Source organism: Lutra lutra, chromosome 5 (assembly GCF_902655055.1).
Source record: "Lutra lutra chromosome 5, mLutLut1.2, whole genome shotgun sequence".
Taxonomy (NCBI): Eukaryota; Metazoa; Chordata; class Mammalia; order Carnivora; family Mustelidae; genus Lutra; species Lutra lutra.
Genome location: NC_062282.1, coordinates 95958104 through 95984398, shown reverse-complemented (window position 1 = coordinate 95984398; position 26295 = coordinate 95958104). Strand labels below are relative to the sequence as shown.

At 36.4% G+C, this 26295-nt stretch overlaps 1 protein-coding gene across 14 annotated transcripts in view; it reads right to left on the bottom strand.

Annotated features, from left to right (window-relative positions):
- The window catches only part of ERBIN (erbb2 interacting protein), a 137016-nt gene that overhangs the window by 69614 nt on the left and 41107 nt on the right, over positions 1 to 26295 (bottom strand). For 13 of the 14 annotated variants that reach the window (XM_047729089.1, XM_047729088.1, XM_047729092.1 and 10 more), the window contains 3 exons: positions 22490 to 22537; positions 17427 to 17624; positions 14080 to 14197 (listed from right to left, as the gene is read on the bottom strand). In XM_047729089.1, the coding sequence (XP_047585045.1) occupies positions 14080 to 14197; positions 17427 to 17615 (307 nt within the window). In that variant the 5' untranslated portion in view covers positions 17616 to 17624; positions 22490 to 22537. The remainder of the gene's footprint in view (positions 1 to 14079; positions 14198 to 17426; positions 17625 to 22489; positions 22538 to 26295) is intronic. The other variant, XM_047729090.1, reaches the window with a different exon arrangement.

Sequence of the window (26295 nt, the reverse complement as noted above, 5' to 3'; positions counted from 1 at the left end):
AGAGAGGCAGGCAGAGAGAAAGAGGAAGGGAAGCAGGCTCCCTGTCGAGCAGAGACTCCGATGTGGGGCTCGATCCCAGGACCCTGGATCATGACCTGAGCTGAAGGCAGAGGCTTTAACCCACTGAGCCACCTAAGCACCCCTCTAAGCATACTCTTATTTCCTCACACTATCTCAGCAAAAATACAGTAACAATAATTTGTGGACTAACAATAACCCACAAACGTCCAATAGCAATGTTATAACACAAACTAAAAAAATGCTAAAAGCTTTTTAAAATATTACAAAAATTCTGTAAGACTCCTTCCTGTACTAACACAATACAAATACTGAACATAGTTGACATCAGAGGATCATTCAAACTTCTTTCAACTTCATTACTTTATCATTCTAGATAAGCAAGTTTACCACAGTGCCAAACACAGAATTTCAGGTGCCCAAAAATTAATAATGCAAAATCACCAACTGGAAAATACTACAGCAATAACTGTTCAGTTGAAACTCATCAGCAAATGCTAGTATCAGTGGGTAAAATAATGATGAGAAATAGGATACTAATAGACTGTTTCTCCCAAAAAGATACTTATTAATAACAAAAGAAAAAAGCAATTTAGTAAAGAAATATTAAAGGCACCATCTTAAATTGTTTTAAAGTTACCATCACCAGTTAGCAACATCATGTGGTACCAAATCTAAGATGCGCTGGGAAGGGATGCAATACCATTATTGTCATAATCTTGCCAAAAACATGTAACATGAAGTTAATAATAAGCAAACATCAAACAAACTCAAATTTAGAAAAATTCTACTCCATAACTGGCCAGTAAAATTTAAAACTATCAAGGTCAAAAAAGACAAAGGAAGACTGAGGAACTACCCAGGTAAGAGGAGACCAAAGAATATAAATGGGGGACTGTATCAATGTCCATTATCTCCCTTGTTCTAGAATATTACAAAACGTTACCACTGTGGAAACTAGGTAACAAGTACACAGGACTACCCTGCAATTTCTCTAACAACTGTATGTGAATTTACATTTATCTCAATAAAAATTTCAATTAAAGGAATCTGGGCTCAATGATTCCTTACAGGAAGGTTTTATTACCATTGTTATTATAAATTCAATTTCTCAAACAGTCAAGATAACTCATTTTTTCAATTTCAGTTTTAGGAACTTTTACTTTTGCTGAAATTTATAAAGTTCATGTAAATCTTCAAATTAGCAAATATATACAATAATGGATATCGAATGATATTAAGGAATTACTGTTAGCTGGTTTTTTTCAAGTATGACAATAGAGTGGTTTCATTTCGAAATACTTATATATGAAAGGGATTCTTCGTGACTTGCTTTAAAATAATCAGAGGTGAAGAGGTGCCTTGGTGGCTCAGTCAGTTGAGCATCCAACTCTTGGTTTCAGCTCAGGTCATGATCTGGGGTTGTGAGATGAAGCGCCATGTACGGGTCCATACTCAGCACAGGGTCTGCTTGAGACTCCCTACCCACCTTTCCCTTTGCCCTTCCCCACCCCATTTGCTCTCGTGCTCATAAATAAATAAATAAATAAATAAGATTTTAACAGCAACTATAAGGGATGGCAAAGTAGGAGGTACAGATGAAGGTATATTAGGAGGTATTCAATGTACTGATACATGCTGAAGTTGGTTGATAGGTACAGCAGATTTATTATATTCTACTTTTGTAAATGCTTGAAATATTCCACTATAAAAAGATTACCATTGTTCAGCTACTAGAAACAGACTCGGAGATAAAAGAACTTTGAGTTACTGTACTTGAAGGGGAAAAAATGAACAAAATGGTAAAGATAAAAGCTTAAGTTTAAGAAATAAATGGAAACTTCACAAATAAAAAATATAGTAACTGAATGAAAAATACAGGACAGGATTAAAAAATATTGGGGTGCCTGGGTGGCTCAGTGGATTAAGTGTCCAACTTCGGCTCAGATCATGATCTCAGGGTCTATCTGTCCCTCCCCCTGCTCATGCTCTCTCTCTCCCAAATAAAATCTTAGAAAAAAGAACAAGATTAGACACCATAGGAGAAAATTTCAGTGAGCCAGAAGACATGGAAACAGAAATTAGCCAATCTGAAACAGAGAAAAAGTAGAATGAAAAAACCTCAACTTAACAGAATATATGGGACAACAATGTCAAGCAGGCTAACCTATCTTTAGAAGTTTGTTTACCAGCCTACCACTAAGAATACATGCTCTTGGGACGCCTGGGTGGCTCAGTTGGTTAAGCAGCTGCCTTTGGCTCAGGTCATGATCCCAGAGTCCTGGGATCGAGTCCCACATCGGGCTTCTTGCTCAGCAGGGAGCCTGCTTCTCCCTCTACCTCTGCCTATCACTCTGTCTGCCTGTGCTCGGGTGCTCTCTAACAAATAAATAAATAAAATCTTTAAAAAAAAGAGAGAGAGAGAATACATGCTCTTTGAGGGGAGAACCTTTTCCTCTCCTTTTCACTAGCTGAATAGGACATGGCATAGAGTTATCAATGTCACTAGATACTTCCCAAACTTCTTTCCAAGGTGGCCATACCTATTTTCACACCATAATACCTATTTATGCATATTCTTGTCAACATATGCTACTTACATGCCAATATAAGGGTTGAACCTTACCAGCAATAATATAAATGTATATTTAAATTACAGCTAGATGGGGGAGCCTGGGTGGCCCAGTGGGTTAAGCCTCTGCCTTTGGCTCAGGTCATAATCTCAGGGTCCTGGGATTGAGCCCCACATCGGGTGCTCTGCTCAGCAGGGAGCCTGCTTCTCTCTCTCTGCCTGCCTCTCTGCCTACTTGTGATCTCTCTGTCAAATAAATAAATAAAATCTTTAAAAAAGTAAATTAATTAAAGCTAGATATTCTTGATATTTTCTAGTAATAATACATTTTCATGTGTTTACTGATCATTTTTATTTCTTCTTTGAACTCCCGTTTATTGTATATCTTCTATTGGATTATCTTTTCATTACTGATTGTAAGCATTCTTTAGAAATACTAGTGTATTAAATTTTTCTCAGTTTGTCATGTATTATTTATTTAGTCATACAGAAATTTTATTCTTCTACTACTGTGCTTTTTAAAAATTAATTTATTAGTTTATTAGAAAGAGAAAGAGAGCGAAAGAAAGAAGGAAGGAGAGGTAGAGAGAGTATTGCAACCAGGCTACATGCTCCACGAAGAGCCCAACACAGGGCTCTAACTCATGATTGTAAGATCATAACCTGAGCCAAAATCAAGAACTGGACACTTAACCAACTGTGGCACCCAAGTGCCCCTACTATGCTCTCTATATCTTGAATAAGATCTCTTTCCTATCCCAAAGTCATAAAAACATTCTACATTTTCCAATAATTGTGACTGTTTTCATAGTATTATCCTTAATTAATTTGGAATTTATTTTAGTACATGTTATGAAGGCTCTCTCTTTTTTTTCTATTTCCCATATAAAACCACTGTTTCAATGCTAACAAAATACTTTTCTTATTTCACTGATTTGTAGAGGCACCTCTGTCATATTCCAGATTCTTTCATGGTTATGTTTCCTGAAACTCTTTCCTTTTAGGTCCTTCTACTCATCTATTCCATAGTTTTATGTTTTTCTTCCATTTAGGTTGCACTGCACATTTTCTATAAAGTTCATTTCTAGATCTGTGTGATAGAGTGGTTGCATTAATAGACTCACTCCCTATACCACTATCTACAATGTGATCCTTCAACGACTCCCATCAAAATATTAAGTATTATTTCCCTATGTTCTGATTCCAGGCTCAGCCATGTGTTCTGCTTTGGCCAATGAAACTTTAGCCAAGGTGATGAAATAGACGGTTTAAACAAGCTCTCTGGCTAATTTCCACTAGCTCTTAGGGTCCTCTTATTGTTCTGTGAGAAATGTGGCTGGGATACCTTGGGCTAACCTGTTGGAGGATGAGATCTGTCATCCCAACACAGGATCACAACATTGTGATTTAATTATCTGGTTTTGTTATCAAAGTGTATTTTATCCTTACAGACAGAATTGTGTACTTTCCCCCCATACTTTAATCTAAAGAAGTTATATAAATTAGGGATAACCCCAATTCCAAGAAGGTTTAGTCAAATTTGCTCTTAAAAGTAGACTTGGGGGGTGCCTGGGTGGCTCAGTGGGTTAAAGCCTCTGCTTTCGTCTCAGGTCATGATCCCAGGGTCCTGGGATCGAGCCCCGCATCGGGCTCTCTGCTCAGCTGGGAGCCTGCTTCCTCCTTTCTCTGCCTGCCTCTCTGCCTACTTGTGATCTCTGTCTGTCAAATAAATAAATAAAATCTTAAAAAAAAAAAAAAGTAGACTTGGTAGTTTTTCTGACTATCCAATATAATACTGTATTTGCAGGACTTTTTTTTTTTAAAGATTTTATTTATTTATTTATTTATTTATTCGACAGAGAGAGAGAGAGAGAGAGAAGACAGACAGATAGACAGACACCACAAGGAGGCATAGAGGCAGGTAGAGAGGAGGAAGAGGCTCCCTGCTGGGTAGAGAGCCAGATGGAGGGCTTGATCCCAGGACCCTGAGATCATGACCTGAGCCGAAGGCAGAAGCTTAACCCACTGAGTCACTCAGGCGCCCCTCACTGGTCTTTTTAAGTTTTCTGCTTCTTGAGCTGATTTTGGAAATTTATTTTTTATTTCATCTAAGTTTTAAAATTTAGCGGCTTTAGGGGCACCTGGGCAGCTCACATGGTTAAGCGTCTGCCTTCAGCTCAGGTCATGATCCCAGGATCCCGTGATCGAGCTGCCGCACACTGGGGTCCCTGCTCTGTGGAGTCTGTTTCTCCCTCTGCCCTTCCCCTGCTCGTTCTCGATCTCTCCCTTTCTCTTTCTCAAATAAGTAAATAACATCTTTAAAAAATTAAATAAAATTTAGTGGCTTTATAGTATTTATTCTTTTTGAGTGAAAAGCCACTTTTTAATAAAATGATGGTAACAGGAACATGAGAGATGTTGCTTTTGGAGGGAGTAACAGAAGAATTTTCTTATTAATGGTAATAAAAACTTTAAAACCTTGTTAGAAGTTGAAAAATTGGAACTACCAATCTCCAAAGCATCTCTTTTACCTAGAAATTTAACACTTCAATTACACATTTTAGGGTATGTACACAATGAACTGCTCAATTAGTATCTGTTTCTTCTATTACTGCTTGTAGGTTTTGTTTCAATTGATTCAATTTTCTGTCCTAAGTACATGTAACTATTCATTATACTGTACTTTTGGACAGCAAATTTTTGCTAAATGTGACTACCAATAACTTTCATATTTTTTTACACTGGTTTTGTTCCTTCTTCTTTTCTCTTATTCATTTACATATAAAATATTTGTTATGGGTCATATTTTTAGAAGTTAAATTCTTGGGGTGCCTGGGTGGCTCAGAGTTATAAGCCTCTGCCTTTGGATCAGGTCATGATTTCAGGGTCCTGGGATCGAGCCCCGCATTGGGCTCTCTGCTCATCAGGGAGCCTGCTCCCCCCACCCTCTGCCCAACTCTCTGCCTACTTGTGATCTCTCTTCGTCAAATAAATACATAAAATCTTTTAAAAAAAAGTTAAATTCTTATCAGTTCTTTTTTTTTTTTTTTAAAGATTTTATGTATTTATTTGACAGACAGAGATCACAAGTAGGCAGAGAGGCAGGCAGAGAGAGAAGAAGGGAAGCAGGCTCCCTGTCAAGCAGAGAGCCCGATGCGGGGCTCGATCCCAGAACCCTGAAATCATGACCTGAGCGGAAGGCAGAGACTTTAACCCACTGAGCCACCCAGGCGCCCCATTATCAGTCCTTTAAATAACAAATAATTTGGGCGCCTGGGTGGCTCAGTGGGTTAAGCCGCTGCCTTCGGCTCAGGTCATGATCTCGGGGTCCTGGGATCAAGTCCCGCGTCGGGCTCTCTGCTCAGTGGGGAGCCTGCTTCCCTCTCTCTCTCTCTCTGCCTGCCTCTCTGTCTACTTGTGATCTCTCTCTGTCAAATAAATAAATAAAATCTTTAAAAAAAAAATAACAAATAATTTGTCTCAAGTGACAATTCTACAAGATACACTGAACACATTAAAACAGTACTCTTGCTAAACTGACTTAATACTTTAAAAAATGTGTATGGGATAGCAGCAGGAGTCCCAGGGCAGATGTGGTAGTTAGAGCCAGAAGTGGGAGACTTGGAGGAAAAAGAGCAAAAAAGGCAGTGAGTTTGGATTATTATGGTAAAGGTACTGTGAACACCTGCTTTTAAAAAATCAGTCTAGGGATGTGTGGGTGCTCAGTTGGTTAAGCGCCTACCTGGGGCTCAGGTCATGATCCCAGGGTCCTGGGATCAAGCCCCACATCAGGCTCCCTGCTCAGCTCAGCAGGAGCCTGCTTTTCCCTTGGCTTGCAGCTCCCCCTGCTTGTGCTCTATCTGGCATGCACTGACAAAATCTTATTAAAAAAAAATTTTTTTTAATCATTCTATAAACACATATTTTATTTCTCTTATGTAAACACCAAAGAATGGAATCAGGTATATGCATACTGATACGGTGAATTACATGGATTAATTTTCAAACACTGTAGGAACTTTGAATATCTGGAGTGGGACGGTTGCAGTGTATTCTTCTTCTTCTTCTTTTTTTAAAGATTTGTTCATTTGACAGAGAGTGCGCTCAAGCACAAGGATGGGGAGTGGCAGGCAGAGGGAGAGGAAAAAGCAGGCTTCCCACTGAGCAGAGAGCCCAATGCAGGACTTGACCCCAGGACCCTGGGACCACAACCTGAGCTACAGGCAGACGCATAACTATCTAAGCCACTCTGGCGCCCCTGCAGTGTGTTATTCTTATCAAAACACATCTTTTACAATAGAACATTCCACATTTAGAGAAAGGACAGGGGAAGGACACTCCATGGTTTTCAGTAGCACCCCACTTCATTTTAAAAACCTTAGCTAAATATCTCATTTCTTTGGCCTTTGTAAAGTCCTTAAAGTATCATGAAATCATCTACATAGAAAATATTACCCAAGAGGTACAATATTCTTAGTACACAATAAAGTCTTTGTAAGGAGAAAAAGACCAATTGGAGTAAAGTATGTTCTATTGATCTGAACTTTTACATGAAGAAAGAATAATTTTAAGAGTTCTATATCAGATTTTTGTAATTTTAATATTTAATGGGAAGTAATGCTTTTATCATCTTCCACAAATAAAAACATGTATTTTATATTTTTAAAAAATTTTAAGTACTTTATTCCATAGCATGAGGTTTATAAAAAGTAACCAATATCTGTGATATAAGTAATTCTAAAACATCTCCAGCTTTCAGATACATAGTAATAATTCTTCCTTAAAGGAAGAGTTTTGAAATACTTCTGGGTTTTCTGTTTTTACAAACTGCTAGCATTGTATTTACTATGACTTTAATTCCTACAGGTTCTAAATATTCCCTTAACTCCAAATAAAAATTTTCGAATACCCTTTAGGTATTGCTTAGGTATCTCAAAAAAAAGAAAAAAAATATATATATATGGCCCAAACTGAAATCACCTATACTCTGCATTATTCAGCAAATATGTACCAACTAAACATAATGTAAGACACTATTATAGACTATAAATACTAAGACATGGTTCCTTCTCTTGAGAAGCTAAAATGTAGCAAAGAAAAGTATTTTCATCCTACTAGTTTTTTTCCCTCCTCACTAGTCTTTCTTCTCAGGATCATCTGTACCTTTCTCCTCTTCTTCCAGGTCTCTTAATGTTGGGTTGCCATTAAGTCTCATTCTTTAGGTCTCTTTTCTTTCACACTCATGCCCTGGTGACTGTATCTAACCTCGGGCTTTATATACCATCTATACGCTGACAACTCCCACGTATGAAGAGCTAGCAGAGCTCCCTCTTGACTGAAAACTCCAGACCCCTGCGAATAAACAGGTATCTTATTTCAAATGTAACATGTCCAAAAATGACCTGATTTTTTTCCACTAAAAATTACAACTCCCACAGATGACCCCATCTTGGCTGTTAGCAACACTATCCTTCCACTTGCATACACCAATACCACTGAGGTCATCTTTATCTCTTATTTCTTATCTCATGTCCCACATTCAGTCCATCTTAAAATCTTGTCGATTCAACCTTCAAGTATATCTAGAGTCTGTCCACATCTCACTGCTTCTATCACTATCATCAGAGAAGACTGAAATAGCAGCCCAACTGGTTACTTTTCACCTCTGTACTCACAATGTTTCTACATATAGCTGGCGTAAGTCTTTAAAACACAAATCAGATCATGGTCTGATTGATCTGCTCAAAGCTTTCCAAATGATTCCATGTCACTGAGAGTAAATGTCAAAGAACACACCAATGCCTATAAGGCTCTATCTCTCTGACCTCTATTCCTCTCACTCTCCCATCTTGCTTACTGTTTTAGCTACCCTGGCCTTCTGTTTCCCATACATACTATGGACACTCACACCTTACCAATCTTACAGTGGCTGTTCCCTCTTTCTGGTACAATCTTACCTCCGGTATCTACATGGCTAACTTCTCAAGTCCTTGTTCATGTTACTTTCTCAGTGAGGCCTACTTTCAATGCTTATGTTAGCCGGTCTTCAAAGATGGCTCATTTTACCCTTAACATATGCAGAACCCGAATTTTATCATGAGTTACTTTTTTTTTTTTAAAGATTTTATTTATTTATTTGACAGAGCGAGATCATAAGTAGGCAGAGAGGCAGGCAGAGAGAGAGAGAGAGGAGGAAGCAGGCTCCCTGCCAAGCAGAGAGCCCGACGCAGGACTCGATCCCAGGACCCTGAGATCATGACCTGAGCCGAAGGCAGAGGCTTAACCCACTGAGCCACCCAGGTGCCCAATGAGTTACTTTTTAATTCTCTAACAAGTCCAAGTATCTTTCCCTTTTTCCTTCTCACTTGAATTTCATAGTGTTCCTTCTTTGTAATATACCCTTTTTATAAGAATTTAACTCTTGCTCAAACTTAATAAAATGAAAACACTAGATTAGATATTGCAAAATGTGGCTTTCCTCTTTACATTACTGTTGTTTAATTACAGAAGAACTTTCTTTACTGCTGGGAAAGAGAATATACTTCCTGACATTTAGGAGCTGGCCTGGTCTTATAGGTAGCTACTTGGCATTCAAAGGGACATCTTGGTATTCTCTTGTTGAACTACACGATTTCAAAGAGTATCAACATCAGACCAGGCCATTCTTTGACCACGAAAGATCAAAACAAAAGCAAGTATGTACAGTTAACCTTTAAAAAACATGGATTTGAATAGTACAAATCTACCTAACCACAGATTTTTTTGACAGTACTATAAATGTATTTTATGATTTTTAGTAACATTTTGTCTACCTTGTAAGAATACAGTATGTAATACATACACCATACAAAACATATATTATACATATATATATTAGGGGTAAGAGTTCCGGTCAAGAGTAGGCTGTGAGTATAGTTAAGATGGCGGCAGGGGGAGGGAGTTAAAAGTGCAGGGGGTTGGGGCACCTGGGTGGCTCAGTGGGTTAAGCCTCTGCTTTCGGCTCGGGACATGATCCCAGGGTCCTGGGATCAAGCCCCACATCAGGCTCTCTGCTCAGCAGGGAGCCTGCTTTCCTCCTATCTCTCTCTGCCTGCCTCTCTGTCTACTTGTGAGCTCTCTCTGTCAAATAAATAAATAAAAAATCTTGGAAAAAAAAAAAGTGCAGGGGGTTGATGCTCCTAACCCCCACATCATTCAAGGGTCAACCTTAATCTTATGTCTGAATAAGAACATTGTCCAAAACACAAAGTACCAAACAATCCATAAGTGATAAGGCCACAGTAAGGTATAATGAGTGGACACCCCAGCTATAGTCTACATTATTAACATACTTGGCAAAGACCAGTGATCACTGGTCTAAATATTTTTAGTTCTAGGTTAGTTTAACACATAGTTTTTCTTCTTTCATGATCTTAAACAAACTGATTTATTAAAATAGCTCAACTTAAACAACTAATAAGTACATTAGCAATTTCAGAAATTTGAAAACACAGGAGAAAAGTACAGTGACTGTAATTTTCCTCATAATCAATTTAACTTCTCTGAGCTTAAAGTGAAGAGCATTTTCCAGCAGTTGGTCCCTAATCATCAGATCTTCTCAGGTTCAATGAACTGTTTTCTGTTTTCACCACAAACTTTCAATTCATTCTTCCAGGGCTTTCTGACTCAATTAAAAAGAAAAGGCCTTAATTAACCTCTTAGCATTCCTCTATCACTTAGATATCTGAGCTATTCTTTCTGGTTTCTTTGCCTTATAATTTCCTGGCTCTGTATTCTGTGTGCTCAGACAGATGAATTAACAACTAGGTTAGTCTTCATTTCTTTTATCTCCCTTTCCCCACTAGCCTTCCCTATCAACTACGTAGCAGAATGTTTTAATCATCATCCGCATTAGTTTTCTCAAGAAGGACAGGCATTTGAACATAAGAAATGATTATTTCTCAAACACTAGTTGCTTTTTTGCAATGACTTGGGCGTGAACTTTATTTCTTTAAAAAGCTAACAATAAAGCAAAACTTAAGCCACAAAAGGAAGAGCAAATTAAACAAATTTACTCTTCAGTGCAGTTGCATTTAGATGAGTTTAAGACAAAAAGGAGAAAAAAAAAACAAGCAAACAAGTAAAAGGCAAGGGACTGATGATTACGCCACTTAAAATGTAGGGGAGATCCGTTCTCTGTGAAATCACAGAGAAAGTACAGAAAAGAATACATAAACTACAATTTAATTTTTAGTGAAAATAAGTTGTAAGGTTTCACTGGCAGCAATAACTAATGTCATCCTCTTTCTGAGCAGAATACTTGAGTGCTTATTTTATTTTTTAAAGATTTTATTTATTTATTTGACAGAGATCACAAGTAGGCAGAAAGGCAGGCAGAGAGAGAGGAAGAGAAACAAGCTCCCTGAAGAGGAGAGAACCCGATGCAGGGCTCAATCCCAGGACCCTGAGATCACGACCTGGTCCGAAGGCACAGGCTTTTAACCCACTGAGCCACCCAGGCGCCCCCTTGAGTGTTTATTTTAAATATTATCATATAGAAATTATTTCCAACTCCTCAAAAACACCAGCTGATATAATTATATAAAACAAGTTTTCTATATAATCAACAAAAACCCTGCTGAAACTAGAATTAAAAAAAGAGAAACACTACAGTCCAGTAGGTTGTCATAACTCACACACACTATTTTTTAAGAAGCTGCAAAAAGTTGAAGATATTAAGGACACCGATGCAACAAAACTGCACCATTCTCAATTCAAAGTAATAAACTCAGAGTCAATGCCATTTTTCAGGAGACATATGCAAGCATATTCATTACTGAGTGAAGTATTATCTTCATACCATGAAGAGTGGTAGCAGTTTGCCGGCCTTTCCCAGGTGCATACAATTGTATTAGTAATATTCAAATTATTTCAGATGTCTTTCCTTATACTTTAACATTTTCCATTTAAAAAGATCAAAAAGTAGAAAATACCCCTTTGGGATGGAATGTTAAACTTGATGACCTCTAATGTCACAACAATTCTACAGTTCTGTGTGTTGACTTAACTATCAGCATGTGGAGAGCTACAATGACAGTGGATTAAGTTCCTCCTAATTTATCAAGTAAAACTTGTCACTCTAAAAAAGCAACAGGAATTGAAGCTCATTTCAAACTACCCTTAAAGAGAAGCTTCAAGCTGAGAAAATCTATTTAACTGGAATAAAATAATGAAGGGAAAAGTCACACAAACTAAAAACCTATGGATCTGAACTCTTCAAAATGTTAGTATCATGAAAAACACAAAAAGATGGGCAAACTGTTCCTAATTTTAAAAGACTGAACAGACACAATTGAATACTATGTGATCTGTAACTGGGGGTGGAGGGGCAAATAACTAAAAAGGGCATTTTTAAGCAACAGGGAAAATGTAATGTCAAATTTCTTGAGAGTGATAATGATATTGTGGTTATGTATAAGGATTTCCTTGTTCTTGGGAAATGCTTCTTCCAATATTTAAAGTTCATGTCTGCAACTTAAAATTTTAAATAGGCTTACCAAATAGAAATTTTATATAAGCAACACTTTTTCCCTGAACATATTTAAATTCATATATATTTTTAAAAGAGAAAGAAACTAAACATGGCAAAATGCTAACAGAGTGTGAATCCATCAGTGTTCTGTCAATTTTTATGTAGGCTTTTAATATGGCTATGAAATTTTTTAAATAAACTGGAGAAAAACAGGATATAAATCAATCTACTCTAAGTAGTAATTAGATTCTAAGTTTTTACTTAAAACACAAATTTTTCATATCACAGAAAAACAATTTTTTAAGTAGGTTCCATACCCAACATGGGACTTGAACTCACAGCCTTGAAATCAAGACTTGAAACCAAGGCTCTGAGAACTGAGCAACCCAGCTGCCTCCAAATAACAGAAAAATTTTAACTCAAGAGTTAAATGTTTCAACAGAAGTTTAAAAATTTACAAGTTCTGGGGCACTTGGGTGGCTCAGTGGGTTATAAGCCTCTGCCTTCGGCTCAGGTCATGATCCCAGGATCCTGGGATGGAGCCCCACATCGGGCTCTCTGCTCCGCAGGGAGCCTGCTTCTCCCTCTCCCTCTCTCTGCCTGTCAAATAAATAAAATATTTATAAATAAATAAATAAATAAATAATAAAAATTTACAAGTTTTAAACTTAAAATTTATTAATTATAGACAACTAAAACTCAGTAGAAAACTAACTACCTTAACCTTCTCTGAACCCAAAATGAATATGAACACGTTATACCTCCTAACAAAGGATTTAATCCTTAAAATAGAAGTATTAAATTGATGACCTGCCTATAAAATATACAATTATTTGGTATGAATTGCCCATAACTAAGATAATTAGGGTTTAATAAATGAAGGCATGCAAATAAACATGCATATTTATTTACAATAACATTTTTATAGAAATGGGTAGGCACAGTTGTAAATTCATAAAAAATTAACTGTTAATTATGAAAACGGGATGATTCTTTTAATCAGTCCTAAATGGTTTTCATAATAAATCTTAAAATATAGAATTGATATAATACAAAGATCCCTCCTGTATATTCCTATCATCAAGACAAAAAGTAACTTTGCAACCAAGAGCTATCGAATATGATTGCTAGGCATTTACTGGTGCTACTACACTAAACTTTCTGGGACTTGTTTCAAGTTTTTTTCAAATGTTATAAAGAATTATTTGAATATAACTTGGAATTTAGTGTTTGTTGAAGTCTTATCTTTTGGCAGACAATTTAATATTTATTCTCTTGTGATTTTTTTTTTTTGTAATTATGTAAGAAACATGTTCATTCTAAAATTTTCAAGTATCTACCTCTCTCTCTATTGGACCAGGTAAGCACTTAACATTTTGGAACGTTCCACATTATCTTCAGTGTATATCAAACTAAGCCTAGACTATACGCAGCAAGAGAACACTGACCATGTCCTTTTATTTCTCATCATTAACTATAATCCTAGGTCCCAATACAGTACTCGGCAAAAGGTGGTCTTTCAATAAATATTCAATGATGTTCAGTTCATTTATAATGTTATACAAGTTTTTTTTTCAACCTAACACTATAACGTAAATATTTCATGCCAATATTGATGGAACTATATTAAATTACTCTCTATGGCTATATATAAATAGCATAATCAACAGCAGACACCACCATTGTTAATAGTTTCTCATCATTACAAATAATAGGACAATAAATACATATAAATATATAAATTTAAGGATACCTAAGTATATACAAGCATGTATCCACAGCATTTAATTAAAAAGTCATTTAAAAGTTTTTATAATTTATCTCCACATTGCTTTAAACTATCATATGGTAAGTTTTATATATATGAAAGTTAATACAACACTTTTTACTTCTGTATTTTTGCTTGTTAAAACACAATAGAAATCTTAATAAAATTACATGTTCTTAAGTACAGAAAGCCAGGGGGAAAAAATCTTACCATTCTTGCTGACATCCAGTTCCCTGAGATTAATGAGATTTGCAATAGATGCTGGTAATGTTGTTAAATCATTGTCTGGCAAACTCAGTTTGTGTAGAGACTGACAGTTAAAAAGTTGCTATTGAAACAAGGGAAGAAAGGATTTTGATTATTTAAGTTTCCTTAAATATTTCATTTGTTAACCTTTATACAAATAAATATTATTAGTGTGGTTAAACTTAATGAATTATACTTACAAAAACATTAGGAAAGATCTCTTATTGTTTCATGTTATTATGGGTCTGAACACAAGCAAACTACTCAATCATTTACATCCTCATACTTCTGCACCAAGCAAAATGCACTCAGAAAGAATAACAATGTGGGGGGCGTCTGGGTGGCTCAGTGGATTAAACGGCTGCATTCAGCTCAGGTCATGGTCTCAGGGTTCCGGGATAGAGCCCCATATCTGGCTCTCTGCTCAACAGGGAGCCTGCTTCTCCCCACCCCCCAGTCTCTCTGCCTACCTCTCTGCCTAATTGTGATCTCTCTGTCAAATAAAGAAATAAAATCTTAAAAAAAAAGAAAGAATAAAAATGTGGTGTATTCTTTATTAAGTAGTAAAAAAAATAAGTGGCTATTAAATATGGCAAACTTTGGAACTTGTATTTCAAATATTTTTACTCCAAAATGAAAATACACATAAATTAACCCCAAATATGACAACTGCCTCAGAATGACTCAAAATATTTAATTCTGACTTGGGAGGACAAAAAAATTTATAAACAAATATATTCTTACACTAAAATCACAGTAATAAAATGTACTTATTTATTTTTATAAAATGTATTTAAAATAAAGTATATTTAACCAAAAGTGTAGGTAAATGGGTCACTTCTATACTTCATACCAAAAAACTGTTTGGAGCACAGAGAATTTTTAGGGCAATGAAAATACTCAGTATGATACCAAATCACAGATACATTTCATTATACATTTGTTTAGGCTCATACAACGTACAACATCAAGCATGAACCATACTATAAGCTATGGACTTTGGGTAATGATAATTTTTCAATATACATTCATCAATTTTAACATAAATACCACTCTGATAGAGAATGTTGACAATGGTGGAGGCTATGAATGCGTGGGGATAGTATAGGTATATGAGAATTCTCAATTTTGCTATGAATCTGAAACTGCTCTTAAAAAGTAGTGTTTATTAGCAAATCAAACAAAAAACTATTATCAGGATAACACTGAATAAGCCCTTTTTAAGAAGAGCATTCTTCCAAAAACTGAAAGAAGTACAAGTGATTCAATTATCTGCACTATCACAGCAAGACTCTCTTTTCTATTCAATCACCAAGCTGAAACCCTACTAGTGCTTATTACAGAAAGGGACTAATCTTGGATTTCCAAGTTCTCCAAAATAACTAAGTAAGATAAATTACTTTCTAAAGAACAGTATGTAAGGAAACGGTAAATTACAAAGCACCTTATTACAACCTGGGGAAGTAATTCATAAACATGCAACCCATAATCTTTAATATTTTATCCACAACCATACACAGATTTCTTTATAAGACAATCTTGGATGGCACTGGCCTTTCAAATGGTTTTACTAGTAACCACCAAAGGAAAAGCCTTTTTCAAAGCACTGTCATCCAACATGTATATACACACGTGTACACACACACACACACACACACACACAGAAATCTAACACATAGATTCCATGCACCAATGGACACATGCAACACACTGTACTTTCTATTCTATTTTAGTTATGGTTGCCAGATGAAATACAGGATGCCTGATTAAATTTGGATTTCAGATAAACAATGAGTAATTTTTTTAAAAGATTTTATTTATTTGTATGACACACATAGAGAGAGCACAAACAGGGAGACCAGGAGAGGGAAAAGCAGGCTCCTTGCTGAGCAGGGAGCCCAAGGTAGGGCTGGATCCCAGGACCCTGGGATTATGACCTGAACTGAAGGCAGGTGCTTAACCAACTGAGTCACTCAGGTGCCCCAACAATGAATAATTTTTAGATGTACATCCTATTTATTGCATAAAACACACCTATACTAAAAAAATACTCATTGTTCATCTAAAAATTATAATTTAACAAAGTGTTCTCTATTTCTATTTTCTAAATCCACCACGGTAAATCATAGCTCCTTTTTTGGAAATGCCACACATGCTTATGAGTCACCAATACATCTCCATCCAGTTTTGATAAACACTACTGTTTGGGTAGTAAAACATTCTAACAAATTAAAACTACTGAACAAACTGAGGGTTGCTGGAGGGGAGGTAGGTAGGGGATAACCTAAATGTGTGATGGTTAATAAGGAGGGCACTTCTCATGTTGAGCAATGGATGTTATACGTAAGTGATGAATCACTAAATTCTATTCCTAAAACCAATATTACACTAGATGTTAACTAACTAGAATTTAAATAAAAATTTGGGGGAAAATAGCTACTGCAGTTTTTCCATAATAAACAAGAAAATGAGTTGAGAACAAAGAGGCATTTTTTAAGGATTAAAAAAAGTAGCCACTGAAAAATTTTAGCAAAGAAACTGGTAATGTGAGAGGATATAGCATGGCAGCAAAACAAATTTCCTCCATCTAGTTGTTCTTAGATTTCAGAAATGTTATGTCCCCCAAAACCTTTCCAAACAAACTAAAATGGGATAAATAGAACAGTACCTCTAAAAACCTGCTTAATAACAAAATTATTAGGTGACAACAAAAGGACAATTTATTCTTAATTATAATAATGTAGATCAATGTCTTATTAAAAGTAGAAAAAGTATTAATTTCTATTTCTGTCTAGCTAAATCTATTGGCTTCAGAAATCATGTAGTCTTACCTACCATAGGGGCTACAAAAAATGGAAATTAAATACAAAACTTTAACTTAAAACTTGCTCAAATACTCAAGCAATTAACTTGAAGAAACAAAGGTTAAAATTCTATTTAAAAAATACTGGAGATGCCTGGTAGTACAGTTGGTTAAGCATCCAACTCTTGGTTTTGGCTCAGGTTGGGATCTCAGGGTTGTGAGATGGAGCCCTGTGTAGGATTCCAGGCTCAGCTAAGAGACTACCTGAGATTTTCCCTCTCCCTCTGCCCTTCTTCCTGTTCACATGCTCTCTTTCAATAAATAAATCTTAAAAAAAAAAAATTCAAGTTCTGTTGCATATCCTAAAATAAAATTAAACCAAAAAAGAAAAGAAAATAGAAACAATGGAAACACAAACATATTGGCAGCATTATGGCTACACCAGGGATATCGTATTTCTTGCATAAAAATAACCAAAGACAATACTTAAAAGACTGTATGAATATACCTTTGGAAGCTCTTCAATCTGATTAGCATCTAAATAGAGCTCCTCCAAAGTTTTCTCAAAAGTAAAAATCTCTTTAGGAACCTGTTCCAAACTGCAGTGAGAATAATCAAGAGTAGTGACAGTCTCCTCTTCCCCTCGTAGACAACGACATGGTACCAACCGCACAAACAAACTTCGTTTTGTAGTCATTTTTAGACACTGTAATATTGAAATAAAAATACACTTAGTTAAAACACACGTTATAATCAACAATTTTCCCAAAAATAACTCATTTATCACGATCTATGTAGCAAATATAAGTACATCCTTCTTTATACTCATACAATGGAATACATTCAAACATATTGTTACTGTCAGAATTTATATACATTTATATATACTGAATTTCAAATGAAACTAAGTACTTCTATACTTTAAAAAATGACCTGTTAAATACCTATTTATATGCTTCTGTAAGAAACATGCTTTATGAGTCCTGCTTATTCTCAACTAGAAAAACCCTAATACAACAAAGATACTTCTTTAATTTCTGGGTAAGAGCTATTTTTTTTTTAAGATTTTATTTATTTATTTGACAGACAGAGATCACAAGCAGGCAGAGAGGCAGGCAGGGTGGCGGGGGGACAGGGTCCTCACTGAGCAGAGAGCTGGAAGCGGGTCTCGATCCCAGGACCCTGAGATCATGACCTGAGCCGAAGGCAGAGCCCTAACCCACTTTGTCACCCAGATGCCCCATGGGTAAGAGCTATTTTTAAATTAAGAATTTGGGGGCACCTAGGTGGCTCAGTCAGTTAAGCATCTGCCTTCAGCTTAGGTCACAATCTCAGGGTCCTGGGATCAACCCCCAATTGGGCTCCCTGCTCAGCAGGGAGTCTGCTTGTCCCTCTCCCTCTGTTCCCCTTTTTCATGCTCTTTCTCAAATAAGTAAAGTATATATTATATATAAAGTATATGTTATATATATTTATAATAATATGTTTATATTATTATATATATCAGTTTTGAGTAGGAAGTAGGACTGCAAATATATTTTCAGATCTTCCGTAATGAGCCATCAGAATCATGACCCCAGGGCATCTTGAGTGGCTCAGTGGATTAAGCCTCTGCCTTCGGCTCAGGTCATGATCCCAGGGTCCTGGGGTCCAGCCCTGCATCTTGCTCCTTACACCGCAGGAGGCCTGCTTCTCGCTCTCCCACTACCCTTGCTTGTGTTCCTACTCTCGCTGTCTCTCTCTCTGTCAAATAAATAAATAAAATCTTTAAAAGAAGAAAAAAAAATCATCACCCCTTTAACTTTCCAAGACTCTTCCACATCAAAATTTCAATACATGCCAAGTGAATTTTGTTTCAATTAAATATTGGTCTTTTAATTTTTCTAAACAGCTTATAGGTCCTATATTTGTGTAAGGTTACACATTAGAGAATAAACTTGCTTCAATAAAGTATATACAGACTCCATTGTTTCAAACTAAATGGGAGAAAGGTTTAGTTCAATTAGTGAAAATTCTCCAGGCTAATTTTAACCTATCCATAGGTTAATTCCAACTAATCTAAGATTATATTACCAAAGACAAGCCTACGTCAATAAGTAAGAATGACTGTTAATCAGTTAACAACTCTTTGTAAAATACAAATTCTCACCTTAATCAGAAGACAATTAGAGTAATAGAATACTTCTAACCAGAGCCAAGATTATATTGAAGCCAGTGAGGGAAACTGCCTCAAGCACAAAATAGGAGGCACCAAAAAAACCTTAATCAAATTAAATATTTTAATGCTTTATTTTTTAATTAAAATCACTGAAAATTAATCTGTTTATGAACAAAATGACTAATTTTTAAATAAGGACAGGATTGGTATTTTTTTCTTTTGCCTCAGGCTTCAATATGGCTCTGCAAGGCACTGCTACCAACTTCTATTTCAAATTACATCAGTCTTAGAGTGTTTGACAACTAAGTATTTCCCTCGCAATCTTTTTAAAAATAAGACTATTCTTAGTCAATCACCATGTGCCAGGCACTGTGCTAAGTTCTTTAGATAATATATGCATGTTCTCATTTCATACTCATATATCTAAGACATGTACTATTATCCCTATTTTTCCATAAAGAAACTGTTCCTGTGCTCTTATTGCCTTATACTACTTCTCAATACATAATGATATACTAGAACTCAAGTTCTCAAGATGATTAAATTATCAATAGGTCTTTATTAGGCACTTCTCCTTTACGGCTTACAAAAATAAAATACTGATGGGGTTCAGAACACACCACTCAAATACGGTACCTTGACATATTGAATACTTTCAACTGAAGGAATGTGAGAAAACAGCAGAAGCAGGAAGGTCATGCTGGCCTCCCCTTTTACTTCTCCACTGAAATAGGTCATAAAATCCTCATGTGAGAGGTGCCTTCCTTATACCTAGAGGAAAAGAGCAGCCCAATCTCTCAAGAATGGAGAAGAATCCTAACAAATGGGCTTTATTTAACTTCCCCCCAGTTTACTACACTTATGTCATACTCTGACCTATCATACTTGAACCCAAGTCTACATTCTTCATCAAATTTAGCATAAATATATTAAGTTTTAATGGTTTCTTTACGTCATAACTCCTCGTAAAGGCTCCTGTGCCACTTAAAATTTGTATGAAATAAATTTGCAAGCTTTCTCCTATTAAAACTGTTTTTGTCGGGGCGCCTGGGTGGCTCAGTGGGTTAAGCCGCTGCCTTCGGCTCAGGTCATGATCCCAGGGTCCTGGGATCGAGTCCCGCATCGGGCTCTCTGCTCAGCAGGGAGCCTGCTTCCCTTCCTCTCTCTCTGCCTGCCTCTCTGCCTACTTGTGATCTCTCTCTGTCAAATAAATAAATAAAAAATCTTTAAAAAAAAAAAAAAAACAAAAACTGTTTTTATCAGGTTAGTTTTCAGACCCAGCCAAAGAACCTGAGGGGGTCAAGGAAAAATTCTTCCTCCACTACACTATGATGTCAAACATAAAAGCTTCTACATAAAATCTTTGTTTCATGGGAATATAACACATAGCATGGTGACTACAGTTAATAATACTGTACTGCATATTTGAAAACTGCTTAAAGAGTAGATTTTAAAAGTTCTCATTTCAAGAAAAAAAATTTGTAACTACATACGGTGATGGATGTTAATTAGATTTATTATGGTAGACACTTAGCAATATACATATATACTGAATCATCATTATGCTGTACACATGAAAGTAATATAATGTTACGTCCATTACACTTCAACAAAAACAAAAAAAAAAGACTTTGTCAGCAAATATCCAGAAAAGTTTACTGAATATTTATTAATAATCTATGTTTATATGTGGGTGTGTTTTACTGATCAGAATAAGCAGTTTTGTTGATCTAATAAGAATTTCATTGCTGAAAAGGAATTCAGCTTATCCTTGTGTGTTTATGACATCCCCAAAATAAAAGATTCCAAAAATGAATATGAAATTTCTTGCTCAAGAGATTATAAGATTTCAACTGATAATGAGTTAAGAGGACATTTAAGAACAATCTTAAGGGAACTCAATCTGCTCTTTCCAATGGCAGCCACTAGACATGTGGCCATTTTAACTTAACCATTTTTTTTTTTTTAAAGATTTTATTTATTTATTTGACAGAGAGAAATCACAAGTAGGCAGAGAGGCAAGCAGAGAGAGAGGAGGAAGCAGGCTCCCCGCCGAGCGGAAAGCCCGATGCGGGGCTCGAACCCAGGACCTGGGATCATGACCTGAGCCGAAGGCAGCGGCCTAACCCACTGAGCCACCCAGGCGCCCCAACTTAACCATTTTTAACTTAAAATTCAAGTTAAATCAAATAAAATTAAACATCTAGTTTCTCGCACTAAGCACATTTTAAAAGCTCAATAGCCCCATGTGTGGCTAGTGGCTACCATACTCAGAGAAGACAGAAAATTTCTCTCGGTGCAGAAATTTCTGTGGGACAGTGTTAGTCTGGTGTTTGAAAATATTCTGGTTAATCAAATTATAAATACTATACGCTTATATTTTTGTAATATGATAGTACCCAAGAACTTGGAAGATGTGGCCTAAAAATTTCTGAATCATAATGATTTGGGAGTATAAATGCTAGCTGAGAAGAAAGGGCATGAAATGTTTACTACAAAATAAATATATTTAAAAGAGTGCATTTAGGGGCACCTGGGTGGCTCAGTGGGTTAAACCTCTGCTTTCAGCTCAGGTCATGATCCCAGGGTCCTGGGATCCAGCCCCATAGGGCTCTGCTCAGCAGGGAGCCTGATTCCCTTCCTCTCTCAGCCTGCCTCTCTGCCTACCTGTGATCTCTGTCTGTCAAATAAATAAATAAAATCTTTAAAAAAAAAAAAGAGTATTTATTTTAGATGCTATCATCTATGCAGCACACTTGAAGCATATGGCAATTTACAAGACAGAGTAATTGTTAATGAAGCTAAAACAACCTCCAAGGTTTTTCTGTAGTGCTAACCATAAACAGATCATGCTGCAGTCAGAGAGATGGTCAGAAATTGTAAAACTTCTCAAAAGAGACAATGAATTCAGAAAAGAAAATCAGATGCTCTACAAAACAGTTTACATTTTAAGTAAAAATTTCCTGTGGACAGAGGCTACGAAGAGAGCAGTTTAGACCTCAGATTAAATTCAGCAGGCCTCAAGCCAATATAAAAATGGACCCTAATTTATCAGACTAAAACTGCTGACTGATAAGAAAGGAGGGGGAACTTACTTATTGAGGGTACAGGAGGTAAATACCATATGGCAGAGAAAGGAATGCATAATAACAACCAAACAGAACCTCCATTACACAATATTATAAGGAAGTAAACCAAAGGAAGCCTGGCCTGTTCTAAAAAGGAAGTGATCAACATGGGAATGTTCATTAGAATTTTAGTGTTATGATAAGCAAGAGTCACTTTATAAATCAGACTTAACATGAGAGACATAAAAATATTCTTATCAAATGGAGAGAGAGAAGCCAACTAAGAAAAAAAAGGCATAACAATAAGCCAAACATTTTCTAACAAAAGAAATTAAAGCTACTTACCACTGGGTTGAATTTATCTCCCTGATGTTTCTCAATTGAGTCAACATTCTATGGAAACCAAAATAAAAAAAAACAAAATTAAAATAAAATAAAATAAAAATATAAAAAAAAATAAAAATAGATTGTTATGACTTTAAGGGATCATCTCTTCTAAATTCCTTCCTCAAAATGTAAATTATAATTCTCAAAAATTCACTAGTGTAAACACACAAATTTGCGAACTTCTAAATACATACCTAGCTTCTTAACAGTCACTGGATTGTTTTTAATATATTTGTTAACTGTGGTGAGCCCTCATCTATATCAAATAATAAATACCCACTTAACATTAAAATCCCATTTATCTAACCTACTGAAAACAGTAAAGTTTTTCCAAGCAGATAAATTCAAATCACCAATTATATTTAAATTTAGTAGTTGGGTTTTTTTTTTTTAAGATTTTATTTATTTATTTGACAGACAGAGATCACAAGCAGGCAGAGAGGCAGGCAGAGAGACAGAGGGGGAAGCAGGCTCCCCACTGAGCAGAGAGCCCGATACGGGGCTTGATCTCAGGACCCTGATATCATGACCTGAGCCGAAGGCAGAGGTTTAACCCACTGAGCCACCCAGGTGCCCCAAATTTAGTAGTTTTTTAAAAAAATATTTCATTTATTTGAAAGAGAGCAAGTGAGAGTGAGCAGGATAAGGGGGAGAGAGAGAGACGGAGAGAGAATCTGAAGCAGACTCTGTGCTGAGCATGGAGCCCAACTCACGGCTCGATCTCAAGCAGGAGTTGGAGGCTTAACCAACCGAACTACCCAGACACCCCTAAATTTAGTAGTTTCTGATGGTTCTGTAAAGCAGACAATGGTAACAGCTGATCATATTGTATTCCTCCCATTTAAGAAATCTTAGTTTCTTTGGGGCAGTAATGGACCCAGTTAAATATCCACAATTGGAAGGCTCAGGGGTTGGAGGACGTAGTTGAGATCAGTGATGTAATAAGTCTGCTTTGGGGATGGAATGGGGCTGGTTATGGGCAAACATTTGTTTTCCTTATTCAGGGATAGATGTAAACATGTCTACTGCTGTAACAACAATCCTATGACCATAAGTCAACAAATGGGAGTATTAAAAACAACTAATAAGGCTAACAAAGTAGAAAAACAAAACAAGTTGCGGATTTCTATAAGCACTACTGAGCAGCTGGACCAATGTTAACTACTGCCTTCTTCCGGATTTCCTGGTATGTAAGAAAACTAAACTCCCATTTATTTAAACCACTGTGAAGTTTTCTGTATCTACAGACATAATGCAAAGTGAAATATTACATAGTCCATACTGCAAAGTAAAACAGCCTAAACCCAAAACAGTAACATTAATAAAAAGTATACATATCATAATCTTATTAAAAAATTCGGTAATGCTAATAAATTTGTGTTTCAACATTTTAGTTATCCTAAATTTACTAAGCTATTTTTCTCTGTGCCAAATGGTTTTAGTACTCCTGTTGTTTAAACTTCCCCACAATTCTACTTATAGTACATGTCACAAAAAAATACCTGTGTGTAGAGCAAAGATGGTCACTAAATTTCTCATTCAGTATACTCCTACATATGTAATAATCTGGTAGAATGGAATTGCCAATAAACTGAAACAGAATATGGCTATGGAAGAGCAAGTTGGAGAGAAGAGATATGCGAAACCTGTATTTAGAAACACTAGTTTATAATACCTGATAGATGTTCTAGTGAGATCTTTAGTAAGCAGTTGAATATGGTCATTCAGAGATGTGGGGACAGAATAGTAGCAAGAATAAAATGTAAATTAAGAGTCACAACATTTGATTTGTGAACAGATAGGAATAATATAGTTAAAGGAGCCCACTGGTAAATTTTTATAAAGAGATTTGGGCAACAATTCATAGACTTTCCTAGCAAGATGTCCATCAATAAAAAAGCTGCTCATGAGGAGGAAAACAGGACATACTTTTGGTGCAAAGGTATAACTAGCCAAATAAAACTCACATAGGGTATTTCTCAAAAATATAGATTACTATGCTTTCTTTCTAAAGATTCTTTTTTTCCAAGACACTATTATTTGAAAGAGAGAGAGAGAGCACGTGAGCGAGTGGGCATGAGAGTGGGGGGTAGAGCAGAGGGAGAGGACCATCAGACTCTACCTTGAGCATGGAGCCCAAGCTGGGTGGGAGCCACCCAGGCGCCCCTTTACTCGATCCCGGGACTCCAGGATCATGACCTGAGCTGAAGGCAGTTGCTTAACCAACTGAGCCACCCAGGCGCCCTGGAAGAGTTTAAAAAGGATAGGTATTGAGTGTTCTTTGAATACTCACCAGTGAAGCTATCTAGTCCTAGCCAGAGCAATTAGGCAAGAAAAATAAATAAAAGACATTCAAACTGGAAAAGAAAAAGTAAAACTCGGGGGTGCCTGGATGGCTCAGTGGGTTAAGGCCTCTGCCTTTGGCTCAGGTCATGATCCTGGAGTCCTGGGATCAAGCTCCACATAGGGCTCTCTGCTCAGCAGGAAGACTGTTTCCTCCTCTCTCTCTGCCTGCTTCTCTGCCTACTTGTGATCTCCGTCTGTCAAATGAATGGATAAAATCTTAAAAAAAAAAAAAGAAAGAAAAAGTAAAACTGTCACTATTTATAGACCACATAATAGTATATGTAGAAGCCTCTAAAGACTCCAACAAAAAAAACTGTTAAAACTAATAAGTGAATTCAGTAAGTTGCAGGATACAAAAATCAGTTGATTTTCTACACACTAAAATTTTCAAAAAGAAAAATAAAACAAGCCCATTTATAATTATATCAAAGAACAAAATACCTATGAATAAAGTTAATGGAGTAAGTGAAAGACCTAAATATCAAAAATTCTAAGACATTAATGAAAGAAATTCAAGATACAAATAAATGAAAAGCTATTCCATACCATGAACTGGAAGAATCAATAGGGGTAAAATGTCCATACTACCCAAAGCAATCTAAAGAGTCAGTGCAATCCCTAACAAAATTCCAATGCCATTTTTCAAAAAATATGGTCAATTAATTTAAAACAAAGGAGCCAAGGATACATAAGGGGTAAAGGACAGTCCCTTCAATGAATGATAGTGAGAAAACTACAGTCAAAGGCAGAAGAATGAAACTTGACCATTATCTTATATCATACAAAAAAATTAACTCAAAATGGATTAAAGATTTGAACCTGGGGTGCGTGGGTGGCTCAAGGGTCCAAATCTTGATTTCAGCTCAGGTTATGATCTCAGGGTCATGAGATCAAGCCCTGTGTCATGTTCTACACTCTAACACAGAGTGTGCCTGTCCCTCTCCCTCCCCGAGCTTGCATGTGCTCTCTCTTCCTAATAAATAAAATCTTAAAAAAAAAAAAAAGATGAACTTAAGACCTAAAACCATAAAACTCATACAAGAAAACAGAGCTTAGATAAGCTTGACATCTGACACGAAAGGCAACATTAATAGGACTACATCATACTAAAAAAGCCTCTGCCACAGCAAAAGAAACCATCAGCAGAAGGAAAATATAACCTACAGAACGGGAGAAAATATATACAAGTCGTAAGTGACTAATATTCAAAACATATAGAGAACTCATACAACTTAATGACAAAAAGTCCAATTAAAAAATGGGCAGAAGGGGCGCCTGGGTGGCTCAGAGGGTTAAACCTCTGCCTTCAGCTCCAGTCATGATCTCAGGGTCCTGGGATCGAGCCCTGCATCAGGCTCTCTGCTCAGCAGGGAGCCTGCTCTCCGCCCTCTCTCTGCCTGCCTCTCTGCCTACATGTG